Here is a 26,884-nt window from a genome sequence, read left to right as displayed (position 1 = left end):
CCACCGCAGCCTCGACCTGCTGGGCTCTGGCGATCCTTCAACCTCAGCCTTCCAAGTAGCCGGAATTACAAGCATGCGCTACTATGCCAAGCTGATTTTTTTTGATTTACTGTAGAGATGAGGTCTTGCTGCCCAGGCGGGTCTCGAACCCACGGGCTCAGGCAATCCACTCACCTCAGCCTCCCAAAGGTGCGGGATTACAGGCTGAGCCACCAAGCCCGGCTGTAAATAAACTTTTTACTTGCTTATTCTCTCTGCAAATTTTTGCTTAGCTGAGGCCCCGACTCAACTCACCAACTTAACACTGACTTGCACTCAGAACCTCTGAGAGGGACGTCCTAGGTGGTAGACAGAAGTTCATCCACAGCTTCTCCCAGGAAACCCCCAGAAAATGAGAATAAGGTTTGTGTTAGAGTTTGTATCCACTTGCCCAGGATTGCAGTGACCACTCAGAAGCCCACTACCTGGCAGTTGGGAGGCCTCAGCAGAGGTACGCTGGCTCCACATTGGTTGCCACTGCGGAGCAGTCTTGAGAGTTCTAATCTGTGTACACTACTAGTAGAGTGAAATGAGTCAGAGGCCTTGGAATGGGCAGATTGGCAAAGTACTAATGCTGCCCTGTCTATACTCAGGAAGTTCCAAATGCTCTAAAAATGAGAATTGATGAAAAGGAGACAAACACAGGCTGAGAGTGGCTGTTCTTACAGCGGCCCCAATAGTGCCTTGCAGACCCCCAGGAAAATGAAGAAAACTGCGCTGGGGGCCAATGACAGGAGGCAGGAAAAAGGTTAGCTTGTGAGCAGAGAAACCTGTAGGTAGATCAAATAAATAGGAGCACAAAGATTTACTAGTGGCAAAATGTATAGAGCTGAAGAATTTTTTTTCTCACAAGAATTTCAGTGAAAATGATTCCAGAGCAGCAGCAAGAGTAAAAGGCAAATATTTTTCAGATATTTGCATGCAAGGGGAAGGTCCCAGGTGGTGAGGGCAGTATGTGACTGGGGCTAACAGGAGGAAATGGGAAAGAAGACTGGCCTGAGGAATGGGTAGAGAAAGAAAGACATTTTCAGCTGCTATGCTGAATGGCATTTTCACACCTTGCAGGGGAGTGAAATTCTCAACAGGCTAGAGACTTTTCATTGGAGACAAGACGCATTCAGAGGCCAAGTGGCTACCGAGCCTAAACAGCAAGTATATAGCATTGTCATGATTTGAATCTGTTCTTTCAAGCTACATAACTCTTGTTATTTTCACTATTATCATGGTGAACTAAGTTTGCATGTGTTCTTTTTTGAAAGAGAGAGCACAGTGTTCTGAAGAACATGCCAGCTCTCTGAAAAGCTCTTCAGCAGGGAAAGCAAAGAGGGTAAAATGGTCATTGCCCTGTTCTCTGAAGGGCTGTGGGTGATTCCCTTGAGGGAGCCTGGCCATATCACACTGAGCCTGAGAACTCACATGATTTCCACTCATGGTCGGAAACCACCTGAGCATTGACTGAGGTTTTGTCTAATTTCTGTCTAGATGGGAAGTGGAATGACGGGTATCACCGGGTAAGGTTTCCAGACCTTATATGAAACAGAATGAATGCAAGAGATGAGACTTGCTCCTGAACAAACCCTAGACCAGGACACCTGTAGGTCCCCCCTGGATGTGACTGCACCCTTCAAGGTGGCAGGGATCTGCTTATCACAGCACAGCATCTTCCACCCTAAAGAGCGCTTTCTACTTGGTAATTGGCATTGGATACAAGGAAACCATTCTCCCTTTCTTTAGACTCATTCTTGGCTTGTGTGAAAATTCTGTATACAGAATACAATATTTTTCTCATTTATTTCCTTTACTGAGCACAGCTTTAAATTAAAAAAATAAATAAATAAAATGAAATTAGTTTTAGTCACATAACTTTAGAAATATAATACATGTATTAAAAAAATCAATCTAAAGTCTAATTAATTTAGAGCAAAAGTTGGAAAACAATGGCCTTTGAGCTAGTCTATGACCTGTTTTGGTAAATAAAGAATCACTGGACCACAGTCATACCCGTTCATTTACAAATGGTCCAGAGTGGGTTTCCTGCTACAATGACAGGGTTGGGCAGTTGTGGCAGAGACCCACAAAGCTTAAACTATACTTTCTGACCTTTCACAATAAAGTCTTTGGTGACTTCTATTCAGAGCTAGAGAAACCGATTCTGAGATTTTTCTCTATTAGTAACTGTTTTCAGGGCTGTGAGGACATTCAGCCAGACAACATTGAGTTTTATAGCTACAGTTTTATGGGCAAGAAAACAATTATCTCTAAATTGTCCTTTTCTCCTGTCTGCATGCCTTCTTTCAGGTATTACTTGCCTTCCTACACCTGGGCTTTTAACGAAGACGCAAGCATGTGGGGCCTGAGAAGGCCATGCGGGGCCTGGTCACTCAACCTCGAGGCGGAGTTGGGAGCAGAGATTGCATGACCTCAGAACATGTTGACCGTGGAGACAGTAACATTTGTACCTCTCCACAGGCCTTCTAGGGCCACCTCTATGGCATCCTGGTGTGGCCAGGTAACTGATACACCTGAAACCAAGAACAACAAAGATGGGGGGGACTTACCTCGCTGTTCACTGACCAGAGCTGTGAGGGGATCAAAAGTCAGAGGTTAGCACAGAGCATTTACTCTCATAATTTAACTTATATTAATTATAACTTATATAACTCTGACAAATTGCTCAAAACTCCTTTTCCACATTTTCCCTCCTTTTCTATTCCCCTACACCCTCACCACAACAATTCAGCCTTTCTTGAATGTAAAACCAACCCTCGTTCATTGTACAATCACAAGGTAAGTTAAAAAAACCCATCCTTTGACCAGAGTTTTCCTAGAATATCCACAGTTAATATTTAGTGATTTTTTTCCTTCATTTTATTCTCTCTCTCACCGAAGCTTTTCAAGTGGTAGACACACTGCTACATGACCACATAGTCACAAAAGGCTCGTCAGGAAACTTACGTAGTGAGAATTGAACCCACTTTAATCAATCCCTTTCCTTGGGCCATATTTTATGTTAAGGTCTTCTATTCCAATAACAAATATGTATTTAGTGACTACAGAGTATAGAGAAAGAAACCTTATTTTTCAGCAGCAATTCTTTCTCCCACAGACCATGGTTAAAGAGAGGAACATTAGCAAAGAGTTCCAATACATCTTCTGAATCCAAATCTTAAAGATAATGCTTTTAATAATTGGCTTTCATGGAGGAGAAGGGCTGTATTAAGCGCTAAAACCATGAACATTTTACTATGAGAACGTCATATTTTACTCAGTGAGGTCTAAGATTTCAAAACAGAAACTCATGATCAACAATAGTTAAGCGACCAGACTTGAAGGTTAAGCGTTAGGATGGACTGTAATTTCATTTCTGTCTGCCCACTCCTTTGCATCTGCCTCTGATGCCTGAACTATAAGCAGGACCCGAGCATTCCCACCAGTTCCTGGGCTCCAATAAAACCTCAGACCTTTCGGGACCTGAAGAACTCATTCTGCGGCCACCTCAGTTTTAACTCAAATTATCGAACTCACCAAAGATGACCAGCAGTAACCACAGCAGCATGAGGACCTGATCCAGCAATCTGAGAAGAAATGTTCTCTCAACCACCAGCTGGGCACTCTAAACAGGTCATACATGTGCTTTTCTGAACTGGTTTTGTATAATTAGCAAAAAAGGAAGTAGAACATTCTTGCAATGTTTAACCATTGTCTTTTGTCCTGTAAGGGCTAAGAGTATTAATGAAAGATGATCTACTCAAGACCAGAGACATTCTACACTGTGACACTAATGATGATAGCTTACTTTTGTAGATGGGTCTTAATAAGTGCCTTATGCTTACAAAATTATTTAATTCCTTCAGTAAATTTCTGACATTGCATTATCCTCTTTACACCATTGAGGAAACTGAGCCACCAGTAAAGGCAAATATCTTAGTCCATTCTAGATAATATAAAAAGTACTTTAGACTGAGTAATTTATAAATCACATAAATTTATCACTCACAGCTAAGGAAGCTGGGAAGTATAAGATCAAGACACCAGTAGATTTGGTGTCTGGTGAGGGCATGAGGGTATGTGTCCTTACCTGACAGAAGGGTGGAACAAACTCCCTCAAGCCTCTTTTATAAAGGTGCTAATCCCTTTATAAAGGTTTCACCATCACAACCCCTAAAGGCCCCACTTTTTAATATTATTGCATCAGAAATTAAGTATCAACATATGACTGGGTGGGAGGGTGAGGGGAACACAAACGTTCAGACCATAGCAGCAAGTAGGAGGACCAATATCAGCATGGTCAATTTCAATTAGTAACAGACCAGGGATCTAAACCCAGACAGCCCAGTTTCACAGCCTGTCTCTTAAACACTGTAGCATAGTACCTTGATATATTGCTTCTCAATGTCACTTAAGATAATGACTATTGTTTCAAGGGCTTGTCTTTCTTAGGTGAAACTTTCCCGTCAATTGATGGCTTTCTAGAATGGGATTTACTAAACTTCAAAACACTTGTTCTATACCACTGAAGCCATTGTCCCCTCTCCTATTTCTAATCCACATTGCTTTTTGTAACACAGCCTGATGCTAATATAGCTATCCCTCCCACCCACCCACCAAGCACAGCATGCTTCCTGCAAGGACCTAGTATCACTCTCAGTCTAATTGCATGTAGTTCCTGTAAATGTTGTCCCTGTAAATGGGCCTTTTACAGGATGAAACTCTAAACCACAAGATCACAGGTGTTTGTAACCTGGGGACTGGCTGATACTGAAGTATTTGCGGAATAAATGTCACCTGTTAGGTGAATACTTTACACCTTATTACTCAGTTTTACTTTGGAAAATGCTGATGTTTGTATGTGACGTTTATCAAAGCCTTATTTATAATACTATAAAAAGAAAATACAAAAAACTGACAAGGATAGATTAAAAGATAAACTGTGTGTTAAAAGTAACCATTAAAATAATTCCATAGAAAAACATTTAGTAACAAGACAAGATGCTTAGAATATATTGTTAAGAAAAAGGTGTCTGCAGAACACACTTTGTCTATGGGACACGACTCCCAACTCTCCAGTTAAAGGTGTCTGAGACAAATAAACATAGTGTTAGTGTAATTATATCTGAATAATGGAAATAGTGGTGATATTTATTTTCCTCACTTTGATAATCAGTGTTTTCTAGTATTCACACAATAAACACATGCTATTTATGTATTTTATATGGTTTCATAAAAAATAAGACCTGGGTTTTATAGCCTTTCTCATCTCAAAATGTATCAAGCAATGCTATTCAACTTTCTGCTTAGGCAAATGGTCTGTATGTGTTTGAAAGAGCAAATTGTTCTCTCCTTGGGACCAAAAGTGGTCACAGATCTTATCATAAAGTCCTGCCTGCTCAATGGATTCCTAGGTGGGCAGTTGGGAAAAATCTACACATTTTCATAGGGTGGAGGAGACATCCACCCCATTCCCCAAGAAAGAACAGTATTAGGTAAAACTCTACTCAAGAAAGAACAGTATTAGGTAAAACTCTACTGGTCCTTTTACCAATTCCCCTCATCCCTATCATTTGTTCCCCTACACTGGAGGAGAGATTCATCGAATTCTTGAGTTAGGTTGAAGATACCAATTCATAACCTCTTGCTCCCTCTCTTTGTTTATCATCAAATAGAAAGTGAGCTCTTTTTGCTCTTTTTCCCATGTGGAATTATCTCAGTTAGTTGTCAGAAAAGCCAGGGTCCTTTGTCTGTTGGATGAATACAACTCTCCTAACAGATAAGTCCTGAAGTCTATTAGAAGAAAAAAAAGTTGAGAAAATCTCCATTTGGCTCAGATCTAAGCCCCTGTGACCGATTCCAGTATTCATTAATAAAGCTTATGTTTTGTCTTCAGTCTGGCTTTATTTCCCAACTAAGTTCAGAACCTGGAGAGGAGATGTGGGGTGAGAACCACCCATAACTCCTAAACATTTTAAGACTCATGGGACATTTTAGCCTTGATCAGAACATGATCATTTTGGATTTTAAGAGCAAGGTATATGTAGACTGGAAAGGATAAAACTAGAAATAGAAGATAGGTGATCACTGAAAATATCTAAGTTAAAAAAAAAGTTGAAGGTCTGAACCAGGGCGGTGCTGATGGAGAAGAGGAAATAAGTACAAGAAATGTTAAATTGAAGATCTGCAGGACTTGAAGACTGGTCGCACAAAGGGTGTGAGAGGGAAGCCAGAATCCAGGCAGACACCCAGGTTTCTGGACCTTGTTTTACTGAGTTGCAAATTTACTTCGGTTTTATCTAAGGGAGCCTGATCTGCATCTCTGGATTAAGGTCTTTTTTCCATATCATTCTTCCACTGAGATTCCCCTTAGAAACCTTCCAGTGATCAAGCTAATTGCAATCTCATTTTGTAAATTTTGTAGGGCCTTTTCAGACTGGCAGCTTTCTCAGTATCTTGTCTCATCTTTAACCTCCTTTCTTATCTCTCTAACCATCTCGCTCAAACTTAGCATTGTCATTTCCTGATTATCATAGAAGCAGGTTTGCCTGTGTCTCACATGAAACATCCACCCCTTGTGGCAAGAAATTTGCTACTATAATTGACTTGTCCAGGAAAATTAGGCATAATAAGTTCTATGGGAAAGTTATAAAAGGCTCCACTGGACAAGAAGTTTAGAGCTGAGACAAGGATGAGGCAAAGGATGGGCTCTGTTCTGTAGCTGCCTTCTAACAATTTCAGCATCTGTGCATACCTACAGTTAGAGTTCCCAACCAGCATTTTCCAGTTAATTAATTTTTCCCCTTTTATGTGGCATCAGATACATAGAAAGCTAAGAAGAAAAATAAGTTTTAAATATGATTGTGGGATTGGCAGACACAGACCTGGGAGAGTGAAAAAGGTGTTGGCCACAAAGGAAAGATGGACAGAGAATCATAGGACTCCACAAATGCAGAGAGAGTCAAGGGTCACCAGCACTGTTAGAAAGTTTCTAACTTCAGCCAGCGATATTTTTAGAATTTGTTAGTATGTTAAATAAAGCATAGGTGTTTCCATTATAAGTAATTAATGATTCAAGATAGCAAACTAAGCACTGGTATTTCAATCTCTTTACACTCAAAGTACCATTAGATGATAAAACAATTTACGTCATAATAAAGCAACATCCCTGCTGGAAAAATGAGCAGTGGGGAAGACGGAACTGGTGCTGCCAAGTAGTGATAAACTAAAAATCCTGAAAATGGTCCCACTTTAAATGCTTAGAAGTGATGGATAAATATTACATAATTTTTAAGCGCATACATAGTTAAATATGTAAGAAGGAAGGGAAATTCCTCCGTTACAGACAAAAGAGGAAGTGAAAACAGAATGTTAAACATGTAAATTGGCATTACTGTTCCCCTGGGAGGAGCAAGGGAGGAAATTCTACACTAGGTAATTTTGATGGGCTTAGCATTTAAAGTGCACATGAAAATAGGAGACAAAACCTTGGACCTGGAAAAGACAGAAACTTGAAGCTAAAACACCTGCAGAAAGTCTGGACCCTCAAAAGACTTTCTTTATAATAAATGAGTAGTCAGTGGGGGCAAAAAACTACCCAGCAGCACAGACAGATGACAAGTAAGTTTGTATTTATATGAGCTCTGTAGAAAATAGATTCCCCTGAAATAACAAAACCCCAGGAATGTGCCACTGTAATTTGTGTGCTCTGGGAAACCCCAGATAAGAAATCACCATAAAAATCGGTCCCAGGCCAATGAAATTCCCAGGACTTAGAAGAAACAAATGCAAAACAGAGATTGAAAGATGCAATCAGAAACTCAGGACTGAGTGAAATCCACAAGAAGGCAGACTGGGAGATGTTAGCCTTCTTCCTCCCACCAAAGAGGGAAAAAAAGTTGTCTATGAATAATAGCCTTAGGAGGGCTTTAGGATTCAAAAAAGACCTAAAACTCACATAATATTTTAAAATAACCTGATTCTGCAAAACAATGCTAAATAAAGGCAATAAGAAGGATGATTATGCCCAGGTCATAAGAAATATTTGATAATGATTTTGTCATCATGATAGTAGTAATATTTATTAGCTAATAATATCAACTTGGGCGATATCTTAGCAAGTTTTTACACCCTGTGGTTTGGACAGATGCATATTGTAACATCTGATGCTTTTTTACTTATAAAATCAATTAGTAAGAACAACCATGGCAAGGTGATCAATGAACATGTACTTTATTTAAGCTCATATGGGATCAAAATCCCTGCCATGCAATTTAGACAACAAATCACTACACATCATTTTTCCTTCCATAGATAAAACTGGAATATGCTATAATTAAAATAATTTGTAACTATTCATTTACATGAAAAATATAAAAATTTCAGTGAGTGGGCTTGTGATATGAATGGCCAAAGAATATTTATATTTATGTGTGTATGCATGCATATATATGTTTATACATATATACAATATATATACATATACACATGTACATATATACACTTCCATTCTACTACTTTAAAACTTTTCACACTATCAAGCAGAAAACTAATTTAACTATGCAAACCTATAAACTGTCAAATTATGATGGTCAGCATCTGATTCCATTTGCAAATGCTCCCAGATCAAAACATTTTCCCATCTACTAAGAGAAGATGCATGCAGATAAAACACAATTAGAAACAAACAAAGAATCTGTAGCAGCACAGTAGAGAAAAATATAGGAAAATAACTACACAGAAAGGATTGCTGAGAAAATCAGTACACCTGAAACATCTGGAGATGGCTAGGAACAAACAAGAAGGACAGAGTTATCAGTATCAGCCACACAGCAGGAGTCATCACAGTCCCCAGTGGTCTGCTCTACAGAGAACACCAGCATATTTCACCACTGAGGTATCCAACAATCACTCCTGCTATAGACCCCTGGAGAGACAGATGCCTTGCCCCACAAGAAGGGGCTGCTATTCTGCTGCCCTAGAACAAGAACTGCCACCCCTCCCAACATTTGTGTATGCCCACACTCCATACTCCAGAGCCACAGTCACTCCTCACATGCCAATGTTTCAGAACCCATATCTGTGGCCATGCCACAAGCACATACACCCTGGAGTCACTCTTGCTTTAGTATGCTCATCCCATGCATTGAAGCCTCAACTGCTCATCACATACCATGATACCAACCCACAATGAGTGTCTGCACCATGACATTTTGTATCATCACTGCAAGCTAACCCGCTGCCCAGATCCTGGCATGCCCACACTCAAGACCCCAACTCTGTGGCTGCACCTCACATACCCACTGGGCCTTAGATGTTGGAGCTACCACTACTTTTGGCTAGTCACCTTGGGCCCCAGAGCTGCATGCATCTATGTACCAGACACTAGATCTAGCACTGCAGTAAGCTAGCCTGCACCCCAGACTACAGAGCCAATGTAGCTCTGTATACATGTACGCTCTGGAGCCCAGCTCCCTGGCTGCTCCAGAAGCTACACTTATCAGTGTAGCAGTGAGAATTCCTGTGCCCTGAGCACCATTATTACCACTTCCCAGACCTAAGCACTGACCATGATTCAGACACCAGCTCTATGCCTGCTACATAGACATTGCATCTCAGACACTGATGCCACTACCACTGCAAACATGCTCTCAATCTGAACTTGAAATAAAGTGGTATCCCCTTGGCCATGACTCTCCTGCAGAAGAAAGAGAGATTGGAAGAATTATAGCAGATTTCATCACCAAAGACCACAACAGCTCTCATCATAGATGAGGGTACTCATGGCTTTGAACATTGAGAACACCTGCAATCTTTGCCAACACCTCAGCTGACAAAGCTTTGTGGAGGCTATACTGCTGCACCCTCACTGGAGCCAGAACTGCTACACCCACCACACAGCTGGTATCCTCAGACCCATTCAAAGAGGAAAGTCTTCTCCCACTAAAATCAGGCCATAAATCTAGAAAGATGACTGCTCCAGCAATGTGCAGACATCATACTTCACACAAGAAATGTGAAAAACAAGGAAACATAACACCACCAAAAGAGCAGAATAATTTTCTAGTTACTGACCCCAAAGAAATTGAGATCTACAAATTGCCTGACAAATAATTTAAAATAACTGTTTTAAGGCAGTCAGTGAACTACAATAGAACACTAAAACAGTTTAACAAATTCAGGAAAATAATTTATGAGCAAAACAGGAAGTTTAACAGAGAAATTAAAACCATTTTTTAAAAAGGCAAAAAATTTAGGCCATTGCCTTACTGGACTCTGGTGTGGCCATGTACTCTTTGAACTATGGTTGTTGCCATGTTTCCTGGTTTTGGTCCTCTTCCCTACCTTGGGGAGGCAAATCTCCTCTCTCTCTCCCTCTAAATTACTTTTTAAATAAACTGTATTTTCCAATGTAAAAAAAAATAGCTGAAGAATATAAAGAATGTAATGAAAAGGGCAGTAAAAGCAACAACAGCAGAATTGAGAAGAAGAAGAAGAAAGAATTTATGAATTCAAAGACAACAATTTAAAGAATTATTCTCAAAACATTCCAATTCTTCTCAAAATATTCCCAAAAATGAAGAGAATACTCATTGTATGAGGCCAACATAACCTTGATTCCAGAACTTTACAAGGACACTACATGAAAAGAAAACCACAGGCCAAAAGCACTAGTTAACATCCTTAACAAAACTCCAGCAGAAATCCTTAACAGAACTTCAGTAAATCAAATTTAATAGCATATTAAAAGAGTCATTCATCATGATCAAGTAAGATTTATCCCTGGTATGCAAGGATGGCTCACTATGAGCAATCAGTAAATTGATAATACATTAACAAGAAGTTTTTATGATTAAAAATCTTCAAAAAGTCAGAATAGAAAAAATGTACCTCAGCATGACATAAACCATACATTACAATCCCACAGATAGCATCATACTCAGTGGTGAAAGGTGAAAGTTTTTCCTCTAAGATAAGGAATAAAGTAAAGATGTCTACTTTTACCACTTATTTTCAACATAGTACTGGAAGTCCTAGCCAGAGTAATTAAGCAAGAAAAGGAATTAAAGGCATGCAAATGAAAAAGAAAAATTATCTCTGCTTGCAGATGATATGAACTTATACATAGAAAACAATAAAGACTCTACCAAAAAAAATCTTGTTGTACCTAATAAATGAATTCAGTAAAGTTGCAGGATACAAAATTAAAATTCTAAAGCAGTAGAACTTCTATACACTAACAATAAACTATCTGAAAAAGAAGTCAGGAAGACAATGCCATAATATTAAAAGCAAAATAGAATAAAATACTTCGGAATAAATTTAACCAAGGATGTGAAAGATCTCTACACTAAAAACTATAAATCATTGATGAAATAAATTGAAGAAGATACAAAAAATGGAAAAAATATCCCATATTCATGGATTGGAAAAATTAATATTGTTGAAATGTTCATACTACCCAAAGTGATTTAGCAAACCCATACGGCTAGGATTCAATTTTGTTGCATTTGGCATGGTAGGATTTGTTATTGAGCAAAAAATACAAAGCTAGAAGTATCACACTACCTGACTTCAAAACATACTAAAAAACTATAGTAATCAAACAGCATGGTACTGACATGAAAACAGATATGTAGACCAACAGAACAGAATAGAAATTCCAGAAATAATTTCACAAATTCATGGTCAATCGATCTTTGACACAGCTGCCAAGAACCCACAATGGGGAAAGGACAATCTTTTCAATAGATAGTACTGGGAAAACTGGATATCCACATACAAAAGAATGAAATCAAATTCTAGTAAATGTCAGTGGCAAAATGCAATTCCAGACAATCCTATGAAACTATGCTTTTAACCATTTTGCTAATATTATGTCTCAAAAAGTATAATTATTGCAACAGGAAGAAAATAAATTAAAAAAAATAAAATAGATAAGCTGAAGAGAGAAAAGAAATTATCCAGCATGTAACAAGAGAGATAATAAAATGAAAAGACTAATTAAAAGTCACAAGAACAGAATAAGAAGGTCTAGCAAACTTCTAATATAAATTCCTAAAGAAGAGAATTCAAACAATATTGAGGCAGCAAAATAATAAAAATATAACAATCCAATATTTTCTAAATTTGAAGAAAATGAATCCTCAGATTTAAGAGTTATTAATCTCAAGCAAAATAAGTGCACATTTAAGCAAATCATAGAGAGCCTGTATAGTACCAAAAGATAGAACGTCTTAAAAGCAACTAGAAAGAAAAGACAGACTAACAATACCAAAAACAAAACAAAACAACAATTAAATGAAAAGATTTCTCAAAGGAAACAGTTGAAGCCAAAAGACCATGGAATAAAATATTAAAACTGTTGAGCACAAAACTAAGCTATCAATCTTAAATTCTACTTTTGATCTTTTTGGACAAAAGAATTCACAGACTCCACCAAAAATGACTGGAAAATTTAAGTTGATGAAGAAAAAAATTGATTAAGAAGCGAGAAGTGGAATGTAAGAAGTCATGGATAAGGTTTTATGAAGTATTATGGTAAAGAGGCGATCATACAAAAAGTTCAAGTTTCTGGTATCATGATGGTTCAGTTTCATCCTTTGAAACTCCAAACACATAGCAATGGCAGACAAAATGTAAAAGCTCCATTTGTCCTAGAAAAATAGAAATAAAAATTTCCATGGGCCAGAAACTGAAGCTCAACGCAGAAAATGCAACTGAAGGAAACGAGGGAGCAAGTATAAAAAGAAGAATATCCAAAGCATAGAAACTATGTAGTAAAGAGTTCCTGGGCTCCTCATTTGATGTACGTGAGGACCATGGCAGCCAATGTGGTTGAAATGAATTATGCAAAGGCAGGAAGATCTGCAGTATTAGGCAGAGTCCAAAATAGGCTTAGGATGAATTTAGGTAAGACGGGGCAGCACAAAAAGAAAAGGAAAAAGACCATACTATTTAAATAAGTAATAATTGACGGTTTATCTATCTTTTAAAAAATGAAGCTAGTTTCCTACCTCACACTTTTTAGTTCAAAAAATAAATACATGACTATAAAGACAAAGACAGTAAAAGTTAGATTCTTACCTCTTACCAAACATATACATGATATATTGTGTAAATATGAAACAAACTATAAAATCGTTATAAGACAGTGTAAGAGAATATTTTCATCAAATGATAATATGGTCTGATAGAAAATGACAGAAAGAAAAGTCAGAAGCCAAGATGGAAAAAAATTGAATTTAGCTGCACAAAAACTACCTTTTCATCTTTTAAACTTTACTGTAAACAAAAAATGAAGCAAAAGATTGCATAAAAACATTTGCATCACATGCAATGAAGAGATAGTCAAAGTGTGATATTCAATAGTTGTTTCTAGAGTGGAATACATAGACTGGAAATGGGTATGAGAGAACTTTCTGGAGTGATGAAAATATTTTATCTTATAATGAAGGTTTGGATTACTCTAATGCATGCATTTGTCAAAATGATAAAGCTGTGCACATAAATATCTGTGCATTTCACTGTATACAAATTATGTCTCAATAAATAATTCTTATAAAAGCTAGAGGATAAAGATAAATGATATAGGAAATGGGCAAAGGCTGAACACAGGAAACTTAGAATAACTACAAAGTAATAGTGAATTTATGAAAAATGTTCAACTGAATCAATTATTTTAAAAATTTAAATGACACTGACAGTCGAGTTCGGTGACTCAGCCTGTAATCCCAGCACTTTGAGAGGCCGAGGCTAATGGATTGCCTAAACCCACGGGTTCAAGACCAGCCCGAGAAACTTGGCGAGACCTCGTCTCTACAATAAATAAAAAATTAGCTGGGTGCATTAGCGTGCACCTGTAGTTTCGGCTACTTGGAAGGCTGAGGTGGAAGGATCCCAAAGCCCAGCAGGCTGATGTTGGGGTGGCCATGAGCGTGCCACTGCACTCCAGCCTGGGTGATGGAGTGAGAAACCGACTCAAAAAAAAAAAGAAACTGACAACGGCACTGTCCTCCACAAAATTGTTCTTCCGTGCATCTTGGTGAATGTATAAATTGATATAGCATGGATACTGGAGAGACATTTAAGAGTATTTAAAGAAATATTTAACATGTATAACCTGAAATGAAGCAATCCTAGATTTACAAACTTATTTTTCAGCTGAGCTCGGTGGCTCAGCCTGTAATCCCAGCACTTTGGGAGGCCAAGGTAAGTGGATTGCCTGAGCCCGCGGGTTCGAGACCAGCCCGGGCAACTTGGCAAGACCTTGTCTCTACAGTAAAAAAAAAAAAATTAGCCAGGCGTGGTAGAACAGGCCTGCAGTTCCGGTCAGGCCTACAGTTCCGGTTACCTGGAAGGCTGAGGTAGAAGATCGCTAGATCCCAGCAGGTCGAAGCTGGGGTGGCCGTGAGTGTGCTATTGAACTCCAGCCTGGGTGATCATGAGACGTCAACTCAAAAACAAAACAAAAACAACAAATTTATCTTTCAGATAACCTAGCAGAAGTGAATAATATGATTGTGCATAGACATTTACTTGAGCCTTGTTTTTAAAATACAAAACTTTCAAAAGCCTCCTTAATGTCCATCAGTGGTGTAAAGGGTTAAAGTATATTATTACAGTACTTAATGCCACTGAATTGTACACTTAAAATGGTTGCTATGATCATTTTGGGGTTATGAACATTAACCACAATAAAACAAGAAAAATATAGTATTATGTATCTATATAACAGAATTCATTGCATCTTTTAAAATACTATAGTAGACCTATATAAATATTTGAAAATATTTTATGATAGCTTGTTAGATAAGTATACGTCTAAATATTTACATACTTACATGCATGTATAAGTGCTTATATAAAAATAGAAAACTATTCATGCTACGTTGCTTAGCAATGATTACCACCTGTGCTAGCTTATAGAAAAGAATTTAACTTCTTATTTTATATACCTCTAAATTGTTTTTATTTATAAGAGTGAGTGTGTGATTGTTTTGAAATTAAAATACAGACTCCAAAACATATTATGATGTTTTAAAAAGTTTATGAAAAATAGAGTGTGTTCATAAAACTTCTAGAGGCTACAGTGAATATAGAACTTTGGATGTGGTTTATATTGACCTATATATGCAAGATACATCACTAAAATTAAGTGTAAGCACAATAACTTTTTTTGCAACTTTGTTTTCATTCTAACTTGGTAACAGTGACTCAAAATAAATGGAGTCATATTTTAGGCAGAAACAGGATGATCAATTTAAGTGGCAGGGTCAGAGTTCTATACAGTCTGGGCAGAGAAAGCACTCAGACAAAATGTTGGGAACAGCTCTCTCTATAGAACAGTCCTGCAAAATCAATAACCTTGGGTTCGTGCGCTCTAAACATCACCATGTCTCTGCTTCAAGACCCTAATTTCCTTTATGCCATCCTGCTTCCTCTTGTAAAAAGAAGTAAAAGCACAGTCGAATCTGTTCCCAAAAGAACCAGCAGAAATCTGGTTCTAATAACAAAGCCCTTCCCGCTGCTGTGTCTATATTGGTGTTCCGGGTAGAGCCAACTTTGCTGCCAGTAGATGAATGAACAGTCTTGTGGAGAATGGTTCCTGGAAGAGGCATACTGGAAAGCTGACTCCCCAGGATCTCCAAACAACACATCAGGTCTGATGCTTAGGGTTATGGGTGGTTTTCAAAGAGCAGATTCTTCCATAACTTTACATAGCATCTTCATAGTCCACATCTTCATAGTCCACATCTATAGCACTTGCCTCTCTCATCCTAGAGTAGATGTCTAGGGAAACCTGGAAGCAAAGACACATGGATAGGACCAGGGCAGGGAAAGAGGTATGCCTCACCCCACCTCTCCTGGCAGTTTCCCTCAACTGCCAATCCCACTCCCCCTCCCATGGCAGTTTCCCACTATTGCCAATCCCTTTCTTATAGTATTATGATAACTGTTCAAGGTCCACTTATGAGTGAGAACGTATGGTACACTGTTCTTTTTCTGTGATAGATCACTGAGTATGATCGACTCTAAATCCATCCAAGTTGCTGCAAAGTCCATATGTTTGTCCTTCTTGTGATTGCATAATATTCCATTGTGTATATGTATTACATTTTTTAGATTCCCTCATTCTTAAGGACCATTGTTAGGCAGTCCCGTGGGCTGTCATTTTTTTAAGGTTGTCCGAATTTTGTTTTCATAAACTAAATTTAGCACATCTTTGGAGTTTACTAACTTCAATGCTGTCCTGAGATATCCGGCTGCCATACTACACTAAGCAAAGCTGCAAAGCACACATACACAGAGTTGTAATTTCTGCAATTTTCGTAAAGCATGTTTGAATCATCAGCGATATCTTGAATTATTCAAAGTTATAGGTTACTGACTTTTAGTGACACAAATTACTGTTAGCATCATTTACTATTAATTTAGTTTACTGTGGATTATTTGGTTAGTCTCTTAGCACAAAGTGGTGGATAAATGGTTTCACAGTACTTCAGGATAAATATTTTCAAATAAATAGAATTTTTTTAGACTACGTATGCACTGCAGTTTAACTGCAGATCATCCATATGTCCATTACTAAAGTAAATATATATGTAAGCCTTCAAAATTTCGTTGTACAATGACTCCCTATTGTTATAGCTAAATGTTCTTAGTCTTCATTATGTTGAGAGATAGGAAGGAAGTAGACTGAAATTTTTGCTCTTTCTAAGTGGCTATAATTTAAGAAGTTTGAGAATCAGTCTCCACAGGAAAGAGGGAAAGAACACGGAGGAAAGCTACAATAAGGACTCTTACCTTATTCCCCATATGTATCCTTGGTGGCTCTACTGTGGAGAAAAGATAAGTGCTATGAGATTCTACTCATATTTAAAGTCCTTCCTTAAATCCATGTTAATAAAATTTTTTTCCCTTTGCCTTCTATTTCCTATGGATTGATTTCCATTAGTATTTTGTCTCGCTTTTTTAAATTAAAGATATAATTCCTTTAGTATCCAGAGGAAACCTGGCAGCCTTGGGGTGGTAAGGTAAGTAGACCCCTTCTGGCATAGGAGGGGTCTTTATACCTCTCCAGCTTTTCGAAGTCCACCATGTGTAGTATGGGACAACAGCAGCAACTAGGCAGCCATTGGGAGGAGATCGTCGGGCTACTCAAAGAGGACAGGCCGCAGCCATCACCTCCAATGCTGTCATACATGGCCTAGAGTAGGCCAAGTGAGCATTAGCACTGGGCTGTACTCGAGGCAGCTTCTGGACCACCAGAGGTAAGTTTTCCAATAGGCACAGCAGTGCTCACAGGGCAAAAGGAGCAGCCACTCTCAAGATTGCTGCCATCTGCCACCTACAGTCATTGATTGTCCTCTTGGTTTGAGGAAAGACAAATGTCAGAGATAAATGTGCTCCCCCAAGTCTCACCTGCTGCTGCTTCCTGCTCCTGCTGGCTATAGAGCACCAACGAATAAACCTCATCTCCATTTACAACATTCACTGAGAGAGAAGGAAAGCAATATCTTGACATAGTCCCTTATTCCTGCCTTCAAATTATTCCTTATCTGCCACCCCTCACAGTCATGAAGACAGATGGGTCATTTATAGAGGAGATGGGACATAGCAAGGTCAGGTTTGGGCAGACATCACCCCATTGCCCCTGCCCAGGCTTGCTCCACCTGTATTGCCCTGGGTCATTTGGGAAGCCTCACCATTTTCATATATGGGTTGTAATGGCTCTGGGGCAGTTGAGTTCAGGTCAGTGGATTCTTGGGGTGCAAGGCTGGGAGGGCTCCTGCAAACACAGAAACAAAAGCTATCTATCTGGGATACTATCCCAGATAACCAAGTTATCACTATCTGGGATTGTGAGCAAGACATCGAAGGAGAGAAGCCTATTAGAAAGAGTCCTGAGCAGAATATTAATCCATGGGGAGATTGGCAACTGGGAGACAGGACAGCATGGTATGAGTCATGGTCCTATCCACAAGCTGAGTGGGACATGGCAGTGTATACACCAGAGGGTCTGCTCCAGAAGTGAAAGTTCCTCACCTGACTGGCTCACTGTGGCACCGCCCAAGCCAGAATAATGTCAGTCAATCACTGGTGCTCCATAATTATTAAATGAAGAAATATTTATTCACCCTCGATGAAAAACAGGTGGCTGAGCTGAGCAAGTAACTCGAGGAAGGAGTAGGGGGAAAAAGGGTCATGCATGTACATATACCCAGAAAGAGTGCTACTCTGATTTGGAAAAGATATGTTTATTTTTGACATAAACAATAACATATTATAAAATAAGCAGGGCTCAGTAGCTCAGCCTGTAATCCCGTGCTTTGGGAGGCTGAAGTGAGTGGATTCGAGACCCGCCTGGGCAACTTGGTGAGACCTCATCTCTACAATAAATCAAAAATTAGCCGGGTGTGGTAACGCATGCCTGTGGTTCCAGCTACTTGCAAGGCTGAGGCGGAAGGATCACCGGAGCCCAGCAGGCGAGGCTGCAGTGGCCAGGAGCGGCCACTGCACTCCAGTCTGGGCGACAGAGTGAGACTCCAACTCAAAAAAAAAAAAACATATAAAATATATCAACTAAACATTGGTATCCCTAGATGGAAGTATTTTAAAAATATTTTCCTCTAAATAGCTACAAAATTTCATCAACCATTGTTCGGTATATGTATCACTGTCTGTCTTGTATTCCAGAAATGTGTGTATATATCTTACCTTCCCTAGAATACTTTAAGATTCTCAAGATCTTTCCCTATTTTCCCACCTCTCAGCCCTCAACAGAATGACTTACAGACTCCCAGGTATTGGTTGACTTACTAAATGAATGCATGGTCCTGATCAAAGCAATGCGACTTTAATATTCTGAAGATGTATTAAAAGGAATCAATTGGAAAAATAATGAAAGGATTTAAATAACATATTTAATATGCAAAATCTAAAAGAAGAGAAATGGCAACAGATGTTCAAAGTTGCCAGTGAGAGAACTCAGGAGTGAGTTTTGGATGTGATAAAACAGAGAAAAAAGTTCGTGAGAGAACAAATCTAAATCACTTTTAAAAAATAGATTTTCTGCATTATTGGCACATAGGGAGAAAATAGGCCTCACCTGAGTGGATCCCTGGCTGAATGTCTTCCTGCAAGACAAACAAACAGGCATACACATCAGTGAAAGAACCCTCCTTCGCAGTGCTTTCATGCAGTCTCTGTGCAGAAATGTGCCTTGTGCTCGGACACCCATTGTGAGCATCACTGTGTGCCCAGTAGACATCCTGCCACTCATTTACAGAGTCTTCATCTCACAGATGAGGAGAGTGGGGTCCAGAATAATTCAGTAGGCTTCTCAAAGCTAATTGGTACCAGATCTAGGACTTGAACCCAAGTCTCTGAACTCTCACCATCTATTATATGTTTTGTTTTTGTTTTTACAACCACATCATCCAATCTTACTGTGACAAAGTCCTTGGAGGCAGGTGGTGCCACAACCATGTTGGGGTGAGGTGCCCAAAGATGCTGCAAAAGCTTGGAACTTAAATTAGAATCTCATATTGTCCTCTCTTGCCTCATCTCCAGCTTGCTAAGTGGAGAACAGGAGACCAAGGTTAAACATACAAATAAATATATAATTACCCACTGTGATAAAGCATGGAGCTAAATAACTTGTAACTCATAATAGCAGAGAACAATTGTAGGCTGTGTGGCAGGTGAAGCCTCTAGGAGAAAATGACATTTCAGCAGCAAAGTGAAAAACACCCAGCAGTGAATAGAACATGTGGACGAGTGAATGACCATTTCAGAAAGAAGGAAAAACATGTGACAATACTTTAAGGCAAATTAGAATTGATGCATGGACTTTAGAACTGAGAGACGGCATATGTTTATCGCAGCTCAATTCATAACTGCCAAGATCTGACATCAACCCACGTGCCATCAGCTGATGAGTAGATAAAGAAAATGTGGTATGTATTTATATTAACAGAATACTCTTCAGTCATAAAAAAAAATAAGATCATGTATTTTGCAGTACCTGTTGGAATTGGAGACCTTTATCCTGAAGGAAATACCTTGGAATTGGAAAATCAAATATGACATGTTCTCACTTTTAAGTGGGAGCTTATCTGTAGGCCCACAGAGGCATATAGAGTAGTGTAATGAACACTGGAGACTCAGAAGGGGAAGGCGGGGTGGGGAGTGAGGGATGAAAAATCACCTATCGGGCACAATGTACACTATTCGGGTGACAGATACTCTTACAGCCCAAACTTCACCACTATACAATTCATCCACTTGTACCCCTAAAACTATTGAGGCTTTAAAAACAAAAACCTGGAGCTGCAACCATATTTTTCCCCTAGTGGCTAATTAATTATTTTAAACAGTTATATTTTTGCATAAAAATTCAGCCACAGAAGTCAAAAATATCAGCTGACCTTCAACTGCCAACGCAGGGGGGATGGAAAACTTTACCAAACACGTCGCAGTATTTTAACAGGACCTGTTCCCATGTGCTGGCGGTTGTGAGCAGATTCATAGGCAGGATGACTAGTGGTATATATTCACCTTCGGCAGTATACATGCCACAAATCCAGCCTATTTCAGTGAAAACGAAGGTCACAGTAACAAAATACCAGCCTCTGTAAATACTGACCTATTTTTCTCTTGAGCCAGTAGCAAAATAATAGGGCCATGGTGGCAGAAGCAAGGGTGCCAAGCATTCCCTCAATGACCCCTGCAGTAAGATGATGATCCTCTTTGTCTCCAACAGGCACTGGAGGGAGAAACGTGTGCATAAGCTATCCAGAGGAAGGTGTTGGACCTTGGAGAGCAGACATCTTGGGTGTGTGTTGTACCCAAGGCCTGCCCTTCCAAAGAGAGATTTTGTGTTTGTCTAGGGACTTGCCACCTTATCACGTTGGTGAAAAGAGAAGAGAGATGCCCCACCTTTGTGCCCTCCATGCCCTTCTGATACATCACCCATGACATCACCACCCACAGAAGTCCTGTCTTCGGTAACACATCACCAGAAGCACTGTGGTTCAAAGAAACTCTCCTGGGACACTGGGAATGAAACATTGACCAAGACAGTTGCATAGCCTGAGCAATACCTGTGAAGTTGAGTGTCACCACCTCACTGTGTTGGGCCACCAGGCCATTGTTGGCCTCACAAGAGAAGTTTCCAGAATGTTCTGTGGTCAGGGAGAGGTTGAAGGATGCTCCGCCTCCAGAGGGGGCTGAGCCATTCCCGAGGGCAATATCCTCATGATAAAACCGGTACAGGATCGGAGGAGAGCCTCCCTGGACCACACAGTGAAGCTCCACCACGTCTCCCACCACAGCCTGGGCTCTGGGAGCCCTGAGGGTGAGGATAGGGCGAGACACTGGAACTGACAGAGAGAGTGGACTGTCACAGAGTGTCTCTAGTGATGCAAGACTAATAGACCCTGCCCATCAACGCTTATGCTATTGAACTCCCCGAGAGTGCCCCAGTGAAACTTCATGTGCCCCAGGGAAATGTGGAGCCAGTGTGAGACCTGCTAGCTGAGCTGGTGGTGATGGAACTTACTTCTGACAGTGATGCTCACCAGCCCACTAAGACTGGGACCATAGCCGTTGTCAGCTGCACAGTAATAGTGTTCAGCGTCACTCTCCCTCGCCGAAAGGATCTCAAACTGTGCTGTCAGTGAACGCTGAGTCTTTGTCTTCAGGTTTAAACCAAGGTTCCCTTTGTACCAGAGGAAGGTGATGTTTCCTGTGCCCTTAGCAACCGAGCAGATGAGGACCACCTTGTCTCCCTTCATCACCTGTCCTCCTGGGGGTTGCATCTCCAAGTTCACATCAGAGATGGGGACTACTGCATGAACACAAGATGACAGAGGAGGGCCCTGAGTAGGGAAAGTTTCAAGGACAAGGAAGTGGATGTGACGATCCTGAAAGCAAAAGCCACAAGTAAAGCCAATGATGTACATAGTTTAATTTGGGGGTAGTCTGCTGATTTAGAATCAACGTTGGTTAGGTTGTTAGTGAAGATCGGTTGGGTTGATTGGTAGGGTAAGAAAAACACCACAGTAATACCATAGAGGATGTGGCATCACATTTTCCCCTAGGACAGTGTGACTTCTATCACCTTAATCTCTCAAATTCTCATTTTTTTGAGACACAATAGCACAGTGATCACATGTTCAAATTGTAAATCAAGCTGCCTTATTTAAATAGTGGTTGCAACTCTTTTACTTGCAGGCATACTTGATCAAATCGCTTAACTTCTCTGAGAACTCAATCCCATTTGTAAAATGGAGATGTTAATGATAGTTATCCTCAGCAGTTGTGAGGGTGCAATTAGACAACATCTATGAAGCACTCGAACAGAGACTGCTGTGTATGTGCTGCTCAATGACTTTTGTTGCAGAGGTGTTCCAGTTTTACCACTGTTGAATTTTTAGCAAGTGTGGAAGAGCCCAGCCTTCTGGAGGTATTAGGTATTGGCTTCATGGCACAACAGATTCCTCTCTGTCTGAGAATGGGAGAAGATGTTAGAAGTGTCAATCTTGAAGTGGAATAACACAGTTCAGAATCACAAAATACTCTTTTCTTCTTGTCTTTCTAAATCAAATTCTGGCCATCAAGCTTCCCTTCCAGAAACCCTGCTCCAGGAGCCTATTCTATCCACTTCTTCCACAAATCCTTCCTTTACCACCTCAGGCCTCTTTTTCAAATGGCAGTCGGTACTGCACAATTGACAGCCAGTGTTACACAATTCTCAGTCAGCACTACACAATTGACAGTCAGCGCTATACAACTGACAATCAGTGCGACACAGTTCTCAGTCAGTGCTACACAATTGATAGTCAGTACTATGCAATTGACAGTGTGCTACAAAATTAACAGTGCTACACAATTGACGGTCACCGTTATACAACTGATAGTCAGTGCTACACAATTGACAGTCAATGCTACATAACTGACAGTCAGTGCTACACAATTAATAGCCAACACTAGCCGGGCTCGGTGGCTCAACCTGTAAGCCCACGCCTTTGGGAGGCTGAGGTGAGTGGATTGCCTGAGCCCGCAGGTTCGAGACCCGCCTGGGAAGCGAGACCTCATCTCTACAATAAATCAAAAAATCAACCGGGCATGGTAACACACGCCTGTAATTCCGGCTACTCAGAAGGCTGAGGCGGAAGGATCGCTGGAGCCCAGCATGTCGAGGCTGCGTTGGCCAGGAGCGGCCACTGCACTCCAGTCTGGGTGACTGAGTGAGACTCCAAATCAAAAAAAAATAGTCAGCTCTATGCAACAGACAGACAGTACTACACAATTGACTGTCAGTGCTTCACAATTCTCACTCAGTGCTACACAATTGGCAGTCAATGCTACACAATTCTCAGTCAGTGCTACACAACTGACAGTGCTACACAATTAACGTGCTACAAAATTTTCAGTCAGTACTATGCAATTGACAGTGCTACATGATTGACAGTGAGCACTACACAATTGACAGTCAAGTGCTACACAATGCTATACAATGTAGCACCACATAGTCCACCATAGCTGCTCAGAGTGCTGGTTGAGCACCTTGTAGTCGGGGACCAGCTATTTTACAACTGTTTCTTCCACACACACTCCCCAGCACAGTGAAGATACTCAGTAAGGATTTCCTAAATTCTCTCTACTTTCCCAAATGGAATCAGCAAGATAAAGGGATGATACTTTAAGGATGTTAACAAAGAGAGAAACTCAGGTGCATCTCTCAAACAACTCCTATTCTTGAAGATGAAGAACCCAACAGACAAGGAGGGCTAACCTCTTGCCACTGCTCTTCTCAGTCACCCCAGCAGACAAGGCCCACTGACACTCACTCTGCACATTTATCGGGAATCTTGAGCTCCGCCAGACTTTGGGTGCTGATGTCTGAGCTTCACACCAGTAGGCCCCTGAGTCTTCCCTCCACATGGCGGAGATCTGGAGTTTCTGGGAGCTGCTGCAGCCCAGCCCCAGGGCCCCGGCATCTCCGAAGAAGCAGAACTGGAGCTGAGCATATGACATCTGTGGAGGAGTCTGGATATTACAGGTCAAGGTCACTGAGCTCCCCTCTGTGGGCTGGGAGGGGCTGGCTGTCAGAAAGAGCTCTAGAGAAATTAAACACAAATTCCAGGGCAATGGGATCAGAGATCCTGGTGAGAAGTATTTTGTGTTTCAACATTTGCAAACAAGACGCAAAGAAACAGTTGGTTGGACACACAGATCACCCCTTACAATAACTTTACCTACAAGTGGCCCATGGGCTTGCTTTTTTTTTTTTTTTGCCATAAACTTACCCTTCCCACCCTGGCACATCCTGCCCCTGTGCAGCATCATCTCCCCTCCAAAGGCAATCCTTACCTTTAACTTGGGTCTGAGTACTTTTTGAAGTGTCTATCCATGAACTAAAAACATCTTTCTCAAAACCAGGGCAGGAATATTAAAGATATTCCTGGGTTGACAATGGAAATGGGGAAGCTTAAAGTTTTAGCAAATGTGAGTCTATTTCTTTCATCCTTGGCGTAAGCCATACTGGTTATTCTCTACTGTCCCCAGTTCCCTGACATCTCAGACCCACACCGTCTCTTTCAAATACCTAATATGGGACTTGGAGGATCAAGGAGTCTGGGAAAGACATAGACTAACTTAATCCCCTCATTGCTGACTCTGTCCTACCCTATTATTGCTGTTTCTATTGGAAGAAAAAAGGCGCTCTTGCCTGGAGATGCCACCATCCACACACCCAGCTCCCTTGATCTGTACAAACTTTAGCCTCAGGGATGTACCTCCTTTGGGGTATTAGGTACTCTTTTCTGGGTGATAAAGATGGTTAAAGTTGTGTTCTGCCCCAACTTCTCTCCTTTCCTCCCCCACATGCAGCAGCCCATGTGAAACGTTACAATTCCTAACAGCAGTGGCTTTTTGGTCATTTGTTTATTCAACCCTCAGAGCCTCTGCCCTTTGAAAAACTTTAATAATTTCCCTAAGACAGGCAAATCTCTTTCTCTCCTTACTGCATGAAAAGACAAGTGCTCTAGAATAATGAGGGGTGATTTCTAGTCTAATAGCTGTCATCTCTAAGCCTTTCTACTGAAATGACTTTTCCCTGAGGCCATTTAAACAACTCCATCCATGGTACTAGAATATTTGCTTTGTCCTGGGGTATGGAATACCCGATATGTTAGAGTTACTTTCTTTACTTGGAAAACCGTAGTGCCCAGAAGACTGACCGGCAGAACTGCTTTTAGCAGTTGAACAGAGGAAGGAATAAATTGGCGTCTAACAGTGTCAACCCACTCTCTCCTCTGTGGGCTGGGGGTAGGGTGGACAGAGCCAACTGAGAGGGTCTAGAGCTCAGTCTTGCAGCTTAGGACTTATTTCAGATCATTCTCAGGCAGCAGAGACTACCTGGAAAATACCTGGTGGCAGAAACTTTGTTTCTCATTTTTGGGAGGAGAGGGGTACACTTTCTTCTTCGGCTGGGATTGGGCACCTGGGCTTAGAGGTAAAGGTGAGAGTGTGCACAAGGCATGCATGACATTAACACAGGGCATGAGTTAGACTTGGACAAGCATCCAGTGAGGAACTCAGAAGGCTGAGTTGATTCTGAATCTCTGGGGTCATGGGAATTCCTGGCCTGTGATCCCTAGTTGCACCTGCAACCTATGCTCTTGAGATAGAGGGACAATCTCTTTTAACCCTATGCTTAGCGGTTTATGCACCAGGGAGCAGTTCTCACATATAATTAGAATTGAGCATGCTTTAATGCAAGATTCCTTGGTGGGGTGGGGGTGAAATTTCCTCCTCTCTTCCTCTGGTAAAAGTAAGACTGAATCCGGATCAGGGCAAAGAAGTACATTTGCATAAACCAGAGCCTGAGAAAGAAAATGAGCTGGGGTAACAGTTGTGGCTGCAGATTGGAGCCAAAAATAGAAAAGAGGCAGCAGTACGACTTCACTTGGCATGTGGTCCAAGGATGAAGTGCAACATTGTCCTCCGTAGATGTGATTTCGGCATTTTCTCCATCACCACTGGTGAGGTATCCAGCAGAGGAGCACACAGGGGCATTGGAGCCCCTGAGGCTGAGAGGACAGAGATTCTTCGGCACTTTCTGCCTTCCTTATGCAAATGGTGTCTCCCTCCCCAGACTGGGACTTCCCAGAAAGAAGACTGTGTTCTTGAGAAGGTCAGAGGAAGATCTCCATGCCCCGCTGAGCAGGCACATGTCAGGTGCAGAAACTGGTGTAAACATAGAGCAGCTGGGCCCAAGGGAGCCACTGGTGTGTTTTCACCTCAGCAGCTATCACCCGGAAGTGTCTTGGACAAGCAGGGCCTTCTCAGACAGTCATCCTCGGCATCCTGTGCTGAGCCAGTGACAAGGTACCCACAGACCTTGAAGAAGAGAGGGAAGTGCCACTCACCGATGGGTTCACAGAATGGAGCTGGGAGAGAAGTCAGCAGAGATCAGTACAGAGAAGCAAATCCCACATGGCCACAACATTGATTTTTCAAAAGCTTTCTCCACAACACTCCTTCCCTGGGGCCCTCCCAACTCTCTGCCTTCCTCCCTCCTTCCCTCTTTCTCTCTTCTTCCTTTCTCTCATTCGCCCTCCTCTCTCCTTATCTAACTTCCTCTTCCTTCTTCTCTCTTTTCTTTTTTCCACATTCTGTATCACCCAGAGGACACCTGTCCACAAAAGCAACATGTGGTTTTTTAGGATCATACAATTATTTTCAGCAACTCTTATCTTCTGTGATTAGGAGATGGTGTCTTCTTTCTTAGCTATTTAGTATTCTTCACTTCCAACCCCTTATTCCCACTGCCACCACCTTTCTC

The 26,884-nt window shown here is 40.8% G+C and overlaps 2 protein-coding genes across 2 annotated transcripts in view; both read right to left on the bottom strand.

The window, feature by feature from the left end:
• The window catches only part of LOC103265255 (Fc receptor-like protein 2), a 30,117-nt gene extending 26,522 nt beyond the window's left edge, over positions 1–3,595 (bottom strand). Inside the window, exons 1-2 of the mRNA XM_008062950.1 lie at positions 3,565–3,595; positions 2,598–2,618 (exon numbers count right to left, since the gene is read on the bottom strand). Of these exons, the coding sequence (XP_008061141.1) occupies positions 2,598–2,618; positions 3,565–3,595 (52 nt within the window). The remainder of the gene's footprint in view (positions 1–2,597; positions 2,619–3,564) is intronic.
• Positions 3,596–15,742: 12,147 nt separating this feature from the next.
• On the bottom strand, positions 15,743–26,115 carry FCRL1 (Fc receptor like 1). The gene is given in 11 exon segments (XM_021714956.1): positions 15,743–15,831; positions 17,419–17,523; positions 17,736–17,818; positions 19,139–19,166; positions 20,678–20,797; positions 21,135–21,413; positions 21,593–21,880; positions 23,886–24,155; positions 24,595–24,672; positions 25,187–25,359; positions 26,006–26,115. Coding segments are annotated over 11 exon segments (1,623 nt in total).
• Between the last annotated feature and the right edge of the window lie 769 nt (positions 26,116–26,884).

The sequence above is a fragment of the Carlito syrichta genome, unplaced genomic scaffold, assembly GCF_000164805.1.
Source record: "Carlito syrichta isolate Samal-C Ts95f unplaced genomic scaffold, Tarsius_syrichta-2.0.1 Scaffold306150, whole genome shotgun sequence".
Taxonomy (NCBI): domain Eukaryota; kingdom Metazoa; phylum Chordata; class Mammalia; order Primates; family Tarsiidae; genus Carlito; species Carlito syrichta.
This window is presented reverse-complemented; position numbering and strand designations above follow the sequence as displayed.